The sequence below is a fragment of the Oryctolagus cuniculus genome, chromosome 3 (genome assembly GCF_051225735.1).
Source record: "Oryctolagus cuniculus isolate XC-2025 breed Fujian yellow rabbit chromosome 3, ASM5122573v1, whole genome shotgun sequence".
Taxonomy (NCBI): Eukaryota; Metazoa; Chordata; class Mammalia; order Lagomorpha; family Leporidae; genus Oryctolagus; species Oryctolagus cuniculus.
The window spans coordinates 23,304,839-23,317,935 of record NC_142869.1 but is presented as its reverse complement, the minus strand read 5'-3'; the positions used below and the strand labels follow the sequence as shown (position 1 = coordinate 23,317,935).

The following is a 13,097-nucleotide window of genomic DNA, read 5'->3' as shown; positions in this document are numbered from 1 at the left end:
TAATTAAAACCTGTGATGAGTGCTGAAAAGGTGAGGTCAAGGTGCTGTGAGGGCAAATGCAAGGTGCAGATGGAAAATCCTCATGGAGATGGGCATCAGGTGGGCACTGGGGTTAAGGGGGTGTTTGAGCTTTAAGTCGAAAGATAAGAACACAGGAAAGGGGCCAGCACTGGGGCACAGTGGACTCAGTCTCCGCCTGCACCCCATATGAGTGCCACTTCAAGTCCTGGCCACTCTGCTTCTGATCTAGCTCCCAGCTAATGGGCCTGGGAAAGCAGCAGAAGATGGTCCAAGAGTTTGGGCCCCTACATCCACGTGAGAGACCCAGATGTAATTCCAGGCTCCTGGCTTCACCCTGGTCCAGTCACAGTCATTGCAGTCATTCGGTGAATGAACCAGCAGAGGGAGGATACCCCTCTCTCTCTCTCCAACTCTGCCTTTCAAGTAAATAAATAAATAGATATATGAATCTTTAAAAACAAAAAGAACAAGGAGTCCAAGGAAACAACATGTTCAAAGTCCCAGAGTGGGAGGCAATCGGGGGCACGCATTCCAAAAAAGATGGCACTGGACAGAGAAAGAGAAGCCAGGATGGGAGGTGGCTTGGGTGGACGCTTTCTCACATTCTTCTATCCTGGTCCTGCTTGTTAAAAGCAACACAAGAGCTGGAAGGGTTTGAGCAAGACTGTGATGTGACACTAACAGTATCACATCTTTAAGTCTTCCACCTGGTTAGAGGGTGGAGAACACTACAGAGGGGTCAGCAGTGGGTGTGGGAGGGACATTAAGATGCAGTTGAAGTTACTCAGGTGAGAGATGAGAGGCACCAGGATGGGAATGGCAGCATAGAGCTAAAGAGACTGTTTAGAAGATAAAACCAAGTGTTTTGTGATATGCTAGAGGAGGGTAGAGAAGGAAGGGGTGGTGGGAGGAGCCAAAGATCACTGGGAGCTCTCAGGCTTACTCATTTGGACAGGGAATGATGCCGTTCTCTGGGACACAGCTAGACAGTCCCAAAGCCATGGGCTGCTAAAACACCTGCAGGTGTGACATGAGGGAACGGCAAGTGAGGACAGGCAGAAGACACTTAGATGGACACCTAGGAACCTGGACAGACCCTGGGAAGGAGGAAGGAAAATGACTGACAGCTGGGCTGAAGGTAAATGTCAAGATGCCAACAAGCATAAGAAACTAGCTCCAAGGAAATCTCAAAAGCCAGCAAGCAACGTGCGAATCACCATTGGAGCAGCAGGAACCACCCAGCAAGGGACAGCTCTAGGTCAGGCTGCCAACCAAGGCCTCAGACTTGGGAAAGACAATCGGGGCCACTCAAGAAAACTGGGGTAAAAGGTGGGGACAGGATGTGAGAAGCAAGGCTGGCAGGAAGCCAGTCACCTGAGTGAACACAGGGCTCAGCGACAGGGTCCAGACAACACTCCTGAAACGTCTCTGGCTGTAGGTCAGAAGGTGAGTCTGCAGACTGGACAGAGCAATCGGTACTATGGGAAAGGAGCCACTCACAGGCAGTGAGACACAGCTCAACCACGCTGTTCACAGACCCTCCCTGTTGTTACTCACCTGGACTGATAACATCTACAAAGGCTGAAACACAGAGCCCCACAGCCTGGTTCCTTTTAACACATCAGAGCACCTGCGTTAGACTCCTGGCTCCACTTCAGATTTCCAGCTTCCTGCTATCATGCACCCCGAGAAGCAGCAGGTGCAGTGGTTGAGTCCCTGACTCCCACGTGGCAGACCCTGACTGTCTTGTTCCTGGTTTCAGCCTGGCAGCCCCAGCCATTGTAGGTATATGTGGAGTGAATCAGTGGATGGTAAATCTGTTTCTCCTTCAAATAAATAAAATTAATCATATAAAATAATGAGCCAGTGCAAGGGAGGCAAATGACGCCTTGATGCCCTGTCCATTCTTGCTTTAAAAAGCTTATCAAGGGGTCGCTACCTGCAGTGCCGGCATCCTATATAGGTGCCGGTTCTTGTCCCGGCTGCTCCACTTCTAATCCAGCTCTCTGCTATGGCCTAGGAAAGTAGAAGATGGCCCAAATGTTTGGGTCCCTGCATCTGCGTGGGAGACCCAGAAGAAGCTCCTGGATCCTGGCTTTGGATTGGCACAGCTCTGGCCCTTGCAGCCATTGGGTAGTGAACTATCCAATGAAAGATCTCTCTCTCTCTCTCTCTCTCTCTCTGCCTCTGCCTCTCTGTAACTCTTTCAAGTAAATAGATAAATAATAAATAAATAAATACTTATCAAAGTGAGTGCCGTGGTGTAGTAGGTTAGGCCCCCACCTGCGGCACTGGCATCCCATATTGCTGCTGGTTTGTGTCCTGGCTGCTCCTCTGCTGGTCCAGCTCTCTGCTAATGGCCTGGAAGATGGGCAAGATGTGGAAGATGGCCCAAGTGCTTGAGACCCTGCACCCACATGGGAGACCTGGAAAAAGCTCCTGGCTCCTGGCTTCGGATCAACTTAGCTCCAGCCATTATGGCCACTGGGGAGTGAATCAGCACATGAAAGACCTCTCTCTGTCTCTCCCTCTGTCTCTCAAATAAAATAAATTAAAAAAATCTTTTGAAAAAAAAGCTTACCAAATTAATTCATTCAGCTGTTTGACTATTCAACATAGAATGGACACCTGCTACATACTGGGTATCGGGTGGGTTCTTGAGAGACATGATATTTCCAGAAAAAACTCTGGATGAAGAAGGAACAAGGAAGTGGCTTAGAGGTGGCTGTGGTTTTCATGCCCGGCTCTTCAAGGTCCTAGTGTCAGGGGCCTTGGGGTCACGGGCAGGGTTCCCCTGGCAGAGACAGAAAGAAGCCCACAAACCAACCACAACCAGAGCAGTGATGCTGCCCTACTCCACTCAGTGAGCGCTTCAAGAAGATTCCTTCAGGCACAGGAAAACTTTGGTTCTGTTGCTATACAAACGTGAGGGTACTCAACAAGTAGACAAAAATGGAATTAAAAATAAGCTTATTTTGGTGCAAAAAAATCAAATCAGTGCATATATTTTTCATGATACACATTGTCCAAGGACTCTGTGAAGAACCCTCATAAATATGTAATTTTAAATGCTTTGAAACGGTGGTTGAGATGCAAGCAAACAGGGTATAAACCAGGGGAATAGCAGTGAAGGTAGAAATGAAGGGGGCTGATTCCAGCAGCACTGGAGAAGGGTCCACACAGGTGCATGAGAGGGTGACGTGTACAGGTGATGTCTTCAGCTGAGACACAAAGGGTAGAAACCCCAGCTGGCTGGCGCCGCGGCTCAGTAGGCTAATCCTCCGCCTTGCAGCACCAGCACACCGGGTTGTAGTCCCGGTTGCGGCACCGGATTCTGTCCCGGTTGCCCCTCTTCCAGGCCAGTTCTCTGCTGTGGCCAGGAGTGCAGTGGAGGACGGCCCAAGTGCTTGGGCCCTGCACCCCATGGGAGACCAGGAGAAGCACCTGGCTCCTGCCTCCGGATAGGCGCGGTGCGCCGGCCGCGGCGGCCATTGGAGGGTGAACCATCGGCAAAAGGAAGACCTTTCTCTCTGTCTCTCTCTCTCACTGTCCACTCTGCCTGTCAAAAAAAAAGAAAAGAAAAGAAAAGAAAAGAAAAGAAAAGAAAAGAAAAGAAAAGAAAAGAAAAGAAAAGAAAAGAAAAGAAAAGAAAAGAAAAGAAAAAAGAAACCCCAGCTGAGCTTGTGAACCTGCAGAGCAATCAGGGAGATGTCAGAGGTCTGGGGTTAGGACTGAGGGCCGGGCAGAGATCTGGATGCAGCAGAAATGCACATGCATTTCATGTCAGCACAGAAGCCATGGGATCAGAGGAATGGTCTGGGAAAGGGGAGCGGGGCACTGGAGAGAGCAGGAGGCCCAAGGAGAGGGACAAAGAGAAGTTTCACAGAGCAGAAAGACTCTGGGTAAGTATTGATAAAAGAATACCTAAGTAGCTCTTATAGCCAGTGACAAGCCTCCATGGCATTGTGTGAGCACATGGCCAGTGCTTCAATCAAGGGTTCCTGCATCCCACCCCTCGTGTTATTTAACCACCAGAGGTTGGAAGGGTGCAGGGTGTTATCCCACTCAGCAGAGAAGCAAGAATGCTGAGTTGCTCTACTCTCCACTGGCCAGAGGGCCCAGGGCCCATTGACAATCCACCCAGAACAAAGTCCCTACTGGGGAGTCTCTGACTCCTCAGCCAAATGCTGTCATGGTAGGATGCACCTCCAGATGGAGCCAGCTCACGTATGGGCTGCAGGTGTGGATGTTCTCTGCTCAAACTGAGACCACATCCCTATAATGTAAAGGCAGGACCCCACCTCTCGTCTGTCTTCCTGAGCTCAAGGTGTCCTTGCCCTTGCTTGCCATTTATCAAAAGGAATTCATTAAATTGAGAGTTGTATAGCTGGCCTGACAAGGTTCTAATCATCAGACTCAAGAAGTCCTTTGCTTTTCCAATTAAGCCCTGTTGGCCAGTATTATCTGGAGGGGTTTGTGTGGGGGAATTCCAGATCCAGGGAGGGAAATTCCAATCTGGGGCCAAAGGTAACTACTACTACTACATGTAACCCCCTCAGACCAGCCAAAGCCCACCTGGCCATCATAAACATTCCCTAAATCATAGCATCACCAACCAATCAAAGGAAGCCCACAGGCACTACTAGCCAACCAGGAATTTCAACACAAGCTGCTCATGCTCTTCTCAGCCCCAATTTCAATCTATAAGAACCTGCACCTCTAACTCCGCAGGGAGCCAGGGAATTAAGCACAGCTGCCCAGTTCCTTACTGTGTACTTTGCAATAAACACTTTCTTCCAACACCCCAATGTCAGTAATTGGCTTCCTATGCATCGAGCGAGCAGACCCAGGTTTGGGGGTTTATAGCAACACCACAGCTAGTCTGGCGGTTGTTCAGCAACAAAACCAGAGAATCTTCCTGGGGCTTCTCCCAGGGAGATGACTCCTTGAGTCATCCAGGACTGGCACATTCACCAGGAGCTGCACCCTGCACTATGAATGCCACCACTGTAAATGTGCCTTGGGAGCCAGTGAGACCTAATGCCTTCCTGACACTGCTCTTTCATGGGCTCCCAATCTGCCTTGTTTTGTAAGTCTTGTCTCCTCAACAGGTTGATCGCATACCTTAAGGGCAGCTACTGCATTGAGTACTTATTCTAAGTCCCATGGGGCCTCGGAAGGCTCCAGCACAGAGCAGTTGCATTAAAAATTCTTGGTGAATGGAGCAAACTAAGATATAGACATAATGCATTGTCACCCTTTCTAAAACTTCCATAAAGCAGGTTTGGAAATCAGCCAGCAGCTATCTGAGTCATCAGTAAAAATCATATGAATTATCGAGCTCCCTGTTGCTTTCCTAAGTCACAACTCCCTTTCCTATTTTAAGATGGTCACAGCTTGGGCTGGTGTCGTGGTGCAGTCAGTTAAGCTGAGGCCTGCTGTGCCAGCATCCCATAAGAGTGCCAACTCAAGTCCCAGCGACTCCACTTCTGATCCAGCTCCCTGCTAATGCACCTGGGAAAGCACTGGAAGATACCCAAGTGCCTGGACCCCTGCACCCACGTAAGAGACCTAGAAGAAAGCTCCTGGCTTTACCTGGCCCAAGCCCCAGCCAATGTGGCCATTTAGGGAGTAAACCAGCAGATGGATGGAAGATCTATCTGTCTCTCCCTCACTTTGTAACTCTGCCTTTCAAATAAATTAATTATTAAAAAAAAATAAAGCGATTACAGCTGCCTCCCCAGCCAGCCCCCTACCCGCTCTCTCTCTTACCTCTCCTGTCTCTACACTCTCTTAATCTCTTCCATCTCTCCTCTCTGCTGTTCTGTCTCTCCAGCCATCTCTGTGTCTGTGTCTCTTTTTCCCTTCTCTCCTCCTCCCCTCGCTCTCTCCTCTCCAGCTCTCGCCCACCCCTCACCCCATGCATTACTCTGGCCAACATGAAACACCAGCTACCCGTCCTTAACCTACAAACTCAGCAATGCTCTACAGGAAGACCAAGCCCAGCCTGTTTAGAATAGCTCATGTCCCTAGATACACAAGTGTCTCCTGAGTTCTGCTCACACAAGCTGAGCCCTGCCCTAATTAGGAGCAGGCTTCCCCAGGCGCCCCGGGAGGAGCCTCCAACTGCCTAGTCACCGATACCCCAGGGACAATGTAATACAGCACAGAGAATCAACAGCTGCTACACAGGACCAGCAGGGACCCTCACTAGCCGTGTCTGCTTACAAGCTTCTGCCACCCTCCCAAGCCCCCATCTGGCCTGCTCTTGGCTACTGTGCAGCCTCTTCCACACTGCCCCATCCGCCTCCAACTGGACCTCATTCCTGCCATGTTCTTCAGCAGTTACAAGTCAGCTTTCTTTGCAGCATAGGAAAGATGGGGTCCTACTGTTAAATAATTAAACTTAAAAAAAAAAAAAACTGTTACAGGTGAAAAATCAACGAGGGCACAAGCTCATTCAGCAGTGGCAGAAGCACCTGCCAGGGCTCACGCATGGGACCCACCTGGGTCTGCAATCGGCATGCCAGTCCCTGCTGCATCTACTCCTGCACCACTACCCAGTTAAGGTATTGATCCACTTTAAGACTTTGTACCTTTAGGTCAGAAAGACCTGAAAACAGAGAAAAGCCTAAAGCAAACAGCCAAAGGGGAAGCAGCCTGGGGGCCTCTGTGTACCCCAGGCAGAGAAGGGCTCTGGGGTGTGCTTAAAGAGAATTCCAGGCAAAGGCCCTGAGGTCTGGGCCTGAGAAGCCCTGGGAGGATGAATGGTGGCTGTGGACCAGGAGTCTCCCTTTCTCTCCTTCCCCTATATGATGACTTCCGCGAGGTTCCAAAGAAAGTGAGAGTGGATGCTTGCCCCTGGCCACCATCTGCCGATGATAAATATTTTACTAACTTCAGGCCTTTGAGAGTATGTTACACAGCAAGCAGCTGCTGCTTCCACTCCTGCATACGGGATGAGAAAAGCCTCAGGTTTCCCCCACTCGCCCCAGGGACACAAGAGCCAATCAAATCCGCTGAGAGTCTTCTTTCAACTGCGGCCTGAGGACGTGGCTGCCAAGTGCCAGTCAGCACGGAAGCTTTTTACCAAGGCTCCCCCGGATTCCTCACCACAAACACGGGCCCACAACACACCGGGCACACAGGCTGGCTGCCCACGCTAGCGGTCCCAGTGACCTTACTGCCCTGCCCACAGGACATGTGTCAGCCATCACCTGTTTAAGACTGAAGCACTGAAAATATAAAATCTCCAGTAAAGAGTCACCAAAGGTCTAAAAAGCAAACCCAAGAGGCTGTCCTGTCCAACCACTGCACTCCTCAAGGCCTCCTGGTCTGACTCCCCAAGAGGAGCTGGCTGGCCTGCTGGCCAGGCTGCCAGCCCTTTCCCCTCTCCCTCCATTCAAACCTCCTGGAGAACAAGCAGGTGAACCTAATGTCCTTTATCCCCTCCCTCCCCTCTCCTCCGTCTCTTCTTTCCTTCCTTCTTTCCTCTTTCTGCCTTCCCCCTTCTCCCTCTCCCTCGCTCCCTTTCTTCCCTTCTTTCTCTCTTTGCTGCTTCCAGGACAGACACTCTGGCTGCTCTCTCATCCAGCTGATTTACTTAAATCTCCAGTCTTTCTCCCCAAGGTCAAACATTGTTCCACTGATTCCAGAGCTCTGCCCAGCACTTAACCTCCTGTCTTGCGACTTCCCCCAACACCACAGATGTGACCCTCTCAACATGCAGGTAGGAAAACGCTGGGCACCCCTTTCCTGGCAGTCCTCCATGATATGCCGCTACATCTTGGGCTTGCCTTCCTCGAAGCTGCAGCAGAGCCCTGGGTGACCTGGTTGTGTGGCCCTGGATCCTCCTGTCCAGGCTTGGAATGGTCCCTTAGCAAACCCCCGTGGAGCAGGCAAGGCGAGTGTTCTTTTCATCTCCCTTACTGGGGAAATGCATGGGCTCTGCTTATGCTCACGCCCCATCATCCATGCCTTTAAATAGCATCCACATGAGAAAGAGTCCCAACTCCTGATCTGCACCCCCCGCTCGGATGTCCCCCCCAGTGTCAGGCTCTCCATCTCCACGTGGATGCCTAATAGACAGCACAGGCTCAACATGATCCAAACCAAGCACCCAATCTGCCCTGACCAGCAGAAGGCAGTGACCCATGACCTTGTAGTCATCCTGCCTCTGTGTCTTCAAGCACATCAAACTCTTAACATGTTTTAGCTGTTGCAACTTACGAAAGTCAGGCTTCCAGTCTTGTGGGAGGAAGCAGATGACAAACGCATATTTATGTCAGATGATACCAGGACCATGAAGAAATCCACAGTGAATAAGGGGCAGGCTGAGGGGCAGAGCTTCCTGTTCCACACAGGGCACTCAGGCGAGAACTTTCTGCTAAAACTACTGTGTGCAGAGAGCTGAACCGAAGTGTGAGTTATCCATGCAGAGAACAACATTCCAGGCAAGGAAGTTAGGAAGTGCAAAGGCTCCAAGGCAGACGTATGTTTGGCATATCCAAGGAAATAGAAGGAGAGGAGCGGGGCTGAAGGAGGAACAATTTCACTTTTTTTTTCTTTAAAATCTAAACCATGCTACATAGCACCAAATTGGAAATCACACAATAGCAAAATGTAAAAACAAAGTAGAATATAGGAGACGGCACTGTGGTGTAGCAGGTTAGGCTGCCGCCTGCAGTGCCGGCATCCCATATGGGAGCCAGTTCGAGACTTGGCTGCTCCTCTTCCAATCCAGCTCTCTGCTATGGCCTGGGAAAGCAGGGGAAGATGACCCAAGTCCTTGGGCCCCTGCACCCGTGTGGAAGACCCAGAAGAAGCTCCTGGCTCCTGGCTTCAGATTGGCACAGCTCCAGCCGTTGCGGTCAGTTGGGGAGTGAACCAGTGGATTGAAGACCTCTCTCTCTCTCTGCGTCTGCCTCTCCTTCTCTCTCTGTGTAACTCTGATTTCAAATAAATAAATAAATCTTTAAAAAAAAAAAGTAGAATATATAAGGGCCTTCAAAAAGTTCATGGTAAAGAGATATTTTTTTAAAAAGCTAGGTATAGATTTCAAGATGGTTTAGGGGCCAAAATAAACTTACCTTTGATTCCATTTTCTGTGGACTTTCTGAAATCCCCTCATGGAAGGGATGAAGGAAATGGAACACACTATAAAGCAATGAGAACCCCTGGCTGAGCGCCACATGACAGCACAGATGTGTCTATCAAACTGAGCCAACGAAGTGAGTCACACAAGAACACAGTTTGACCCAGTTTATGTAAAGTTCAAGAGCAGGTAAAACTAAAGTACATCTTTTTTTTTACTGTATTTGTTTTCATCTATTTGAAAGGCAGATATATATAGAAAGAGACAGCTTCTGGTTCACTCCACAAATGCCCATAACAGTCAGTGCTGGGCCAGGCTGAAGCCAGGAGCTTGGAACCCATCGAGGTCTCTCACATGTGTGGCAGGGGCCCAAGCACTTGAGCCACCACCTGCTGCCTCCCAGGATGCATCAGCAGGAAGCTGGATTGGAAGCAGAGGTGCCAGGACTGGACCCCGCACGCTGCTATGGGATAGACACAGCATGCTGCAGCTTAGCCTGCCGCACTATAACTCCCACCACTAAAGTACACCTTTAAGATGCACTCGAGGGGTAAAGCTATAAAGCAAAATGAGAAAATGACCTCACAAAAGTCTCAAGAGTACCAGAAGGGGACGAGAGGTGAACAACAACTACCTGGTGCCCTGGGCAATGGTTAGAGCAGCATTCACTTTACAGCAGCTCTGTACACGTACGTTGTATGTTTTTGGTCTGTGTTCTCATGCACACAAACACACATTTTTAAAAGTTAAAAAAAGAAAAGACTAAGAGGACAGGGTCAGACAACACAGGGGTTCTTTAGATGCTGTCTTGGATACCCACTGTCTCACCAAAATTATTTCCTAAAGGGTACAAAAAAAATAGAGTACATGGTACATGATTGGGATGAAACAAATACATATCAACCAGACTGAGAGGGACCTTCAGTCACTCACTGTATCAACTATTTTAGCAGAATTTACTTTCCAAACAAGGGTAGTTAAGATTATCTGGAAGTTCCAGGACACCCAGATCACATGCTGTGTAGGAGAAAAAGTCTTCTCTTCCCAGGAACTTCCAACGTCACTGAGACTGACTACCACAAGTCTCAAAAGAAGAAGAGAGATGCTGTGGGTTGCTGTTGAAGAAAACCTTTAAAAGTCATCTTTGTGTCCTGTGACTGGCTGACTTCCTCTAGAGCCTTGACCTTCCACCGATGGGATTTACAGCCCTAACCCAGGGACAGCCCCATGACCCTCCCTATCTCTCCTGTCTCTCAAGAAGGTCAAAGTGCTGGCCTTGGAAGGGGATTCTTGGAGCAAAGGGCACCTTCCTGCTTCCTGCCTTTGTGGGCTTTTCCTATGAGTCACTGTCTGATCCCTGGGCTACCAGCTCTGTGAGCTGCAGCTTTTTGCAGGAAGCTGGAGATGGGATGCAACACCTCTTCTCCATCTACTTGGAGATTTGGCTCTAAGAAATCCAACAGCAGGGTCAGGGTGGGGAAAACCAGGCCTTCTGGCCTCAAGTCTGATGGACTTTAGTGACATGAGCACGTTCACCAACATGTTTTTTAAATGACCTTCCAAGGACAGAAGACAATCTGACCAGTGCAGAGGTCATGTGAGTCCACACTGTAAAATGAAAACCTCTACAAGTACAGGAGCTTATTGTACTTTTGGAGTTGGTGGTGACTCCCTCACCAGTGTCCTGAGCTCTCCGTGACCTCACTCTTCCCTCCCAGTGGCACCTGGTTTTGCTAGTCTCAATGCAGAAAAGGGGCCCAGTGTTCTGGACCCCAGGCTGTAACAATTCAGGGGAAGTCTCATACTCTTCAACTCAATTTTCAGCACACACCACACAAGCCGCTGATTACACACCTTGCTGCACACTAGGAAGGCTCTGCTCTCTGTGACACTGAGACATAATAGGATATGAATCTAAGCTTGGCATGTGTGTCTTTGAGCAAGTTAGAAAAGCACTCTGTGCCTCAGTTTCTCCAACTGTCTGGTGAGATCATAGACAGAATTACAGTTGACTCTTCTTACTTGAGAATTCTGTATTTGTAAATTCTCCAACTCACTACAATTATCTGGAACCTTAAGATGAATACTAGTGATGTTTTCAAGGACATTGGTAGATACGACTCACAAGTTCCTTGAGGTATATGTTTCCAGCTAGGGTGGAACAGGCACCTGCCTCCCTGTTTCAGTTCTCATAACAGAAACAAGTTTCCTTATTGAGGTCGATTTAATATCACACGTATCTTGCATTTTTGTACTTTTAGATGATTTTACCATTTAAAGTGGTCCCCAACTATACTGCTGAGGTGCTGAAATCCACGTGTTACACAGAGCTCACTCAGATGTGAGATACAGTGCAATATTAATCAAGAGCACATATTAAATAAGATGCCTCCATGCAGAAACACATAAAACAAGATTGTGTATTGATTGGTTGGTTGATGAATCAGCCTGCAGGAACCTGAGCCTGGACTGCCCCTAGAAACAATGGCTTAGTAGTCACAAAGTCAGCATTCCAGGTGGTTACAGAGAACATGAGTACCACAAACAAGAACAACTATACTTCACAGGGTTGTGGTAAGAATTTTTTTTTATTTTTTTGACAGGCAGAGTGAAGAGTAAGAGAGAGAGACAGAGAGAAAGGTCTTCCTTTGCCGTTGGTCACCCTCCAATGGCCGCCGCGGCTGGCGCGCTGCGGCCGGCGTACCATGCTGATCCGATGGCAGGAGCCAGGTACTTATCCTGGTCTCCCATGGGGTGCAGGGCCCAAGTACTTGGGCCATCCTTCACTGCCCTCCCTGGCCACAGCAGAGAGCTGGCCTGGAAGAGGGGCAACTGGGACAGAATCCGGCGCCCCAACTGGGACTAGAACCCGGTGTGCCGGCGCTGCAAGGCAGAGGATTAGCCTAGTGAGCCGCGGTGCCGGCCTGTGGTAAGAATTTAATTACAGATATAAAGCGTTTAGGATGTACCTAGTACACTGCAAGCACTAAGTAGAATGGCCCTCTGCACCCACAGGTTCTGCACTCACTGATTCGACCCACCCTGTATGGAAAAATACTTGAGGAAAAATTGCATCTGTGTTGAACATAGACACTTTTATGGTCATTACTCCCTAAAGCACACAGTACAATAACTATCTACACAGCACTCACATTGTCTTGGGCATTATAAGTAATCTAGAGATGATTTCAGATAAACAGGAGCATGTGTGTAGGTCTTATGCAAATATGCACTATTTTACCTAAAAGACTTGAACATCGGCATGGATTTTGGTATCTAGGGAGGGTCTTGGACACAGTCCCATGTGGATACCAAAGGGTGACTGTACTACAACCTATAAAGAGTCAAGAAAGCAAAGACAGGGAAGGCCAACTGTCAGAGATGCCATCCTCCCCAACCGTTCTCTCACCCTCCTCTGAATCCTGAAGCAGAACAATTCAGACTAAACCATTTCATTATTGCCTGTGCACCATTCCAGAAAATTCAATTCTATTGCCCACACCCATAGGGCCAGATGGATTCCTTCTTAGAAGACCCTTCAGTATGGGTCCAAAACAATCATCTAGGGCAGACTGAGATTTGGTTTGATTTCTTCCTAATGGAAGTTCAGGCACTGTAGAGAAATAAAACATGAATCTCTGTTCTCCTCCATTGCCCACAGTATGTGCATCAGTTCTATTCTCACAAAGGAAAGCTGCAGGTATGCACAGAGAAAAGCAGGAGCCAAATATTTGGAAGCTTAGTATGTGGTCCACTTAGGTGGCTTTTGAGAGAGCCATGAGTGGTTAAATACCTAACCATGATTGTTAATTATTTCCATTGCTTCTTTTGCTTTTAAGAGACCGATCAGTCACAATGATGCTTATCAGTCATTAACACCCCCCCCCCAAAAAGAGAGAGAGAGAGAGAGAGAGAAAGTTATATTTCCCTGGAACAGTTCAAAATAAGCCTTGGAAAAGTAGTGAATGATATTTCACTACAG

The 13,097-nt window shown here is 48.7% G+C and overlaps 1 protein-coding gene across 4 annotated transcripts in view; it reads right to left on the bottom strand.

Moving 5' to 3' along the window:
* Positions 1–13,097, bottom strand: part of MREG (melanoregulin) — a 77,302-nt gene that overhangs the window by 56,419 nt on the left and 7,786 nt on the right. The window contains exon 1 of one of the 4 annotated variants that reach the window (XM_089328987.1): positions 7,239–7,443. The exons of 1 other annotated variant lie outside the window; for it this stretch is intronic. In XM_089328987.1, the coding sequence (XP_089185113.1) occupies positions 7,239–7,423 (185 nt within the window). In that variant the 5' untranslated portion in view covers positions 7,424–7,443. Of the gene's footprint in view, positions 1–2,304; positions 2,340–6,340; positions 6,370–7,238; positions 7,444–13,097 lie in introns of those variants that run through there. 2 more of the 4 variants (XM_089328988.1, XM_089328986.1) reach the window with 2 other exon arrangements.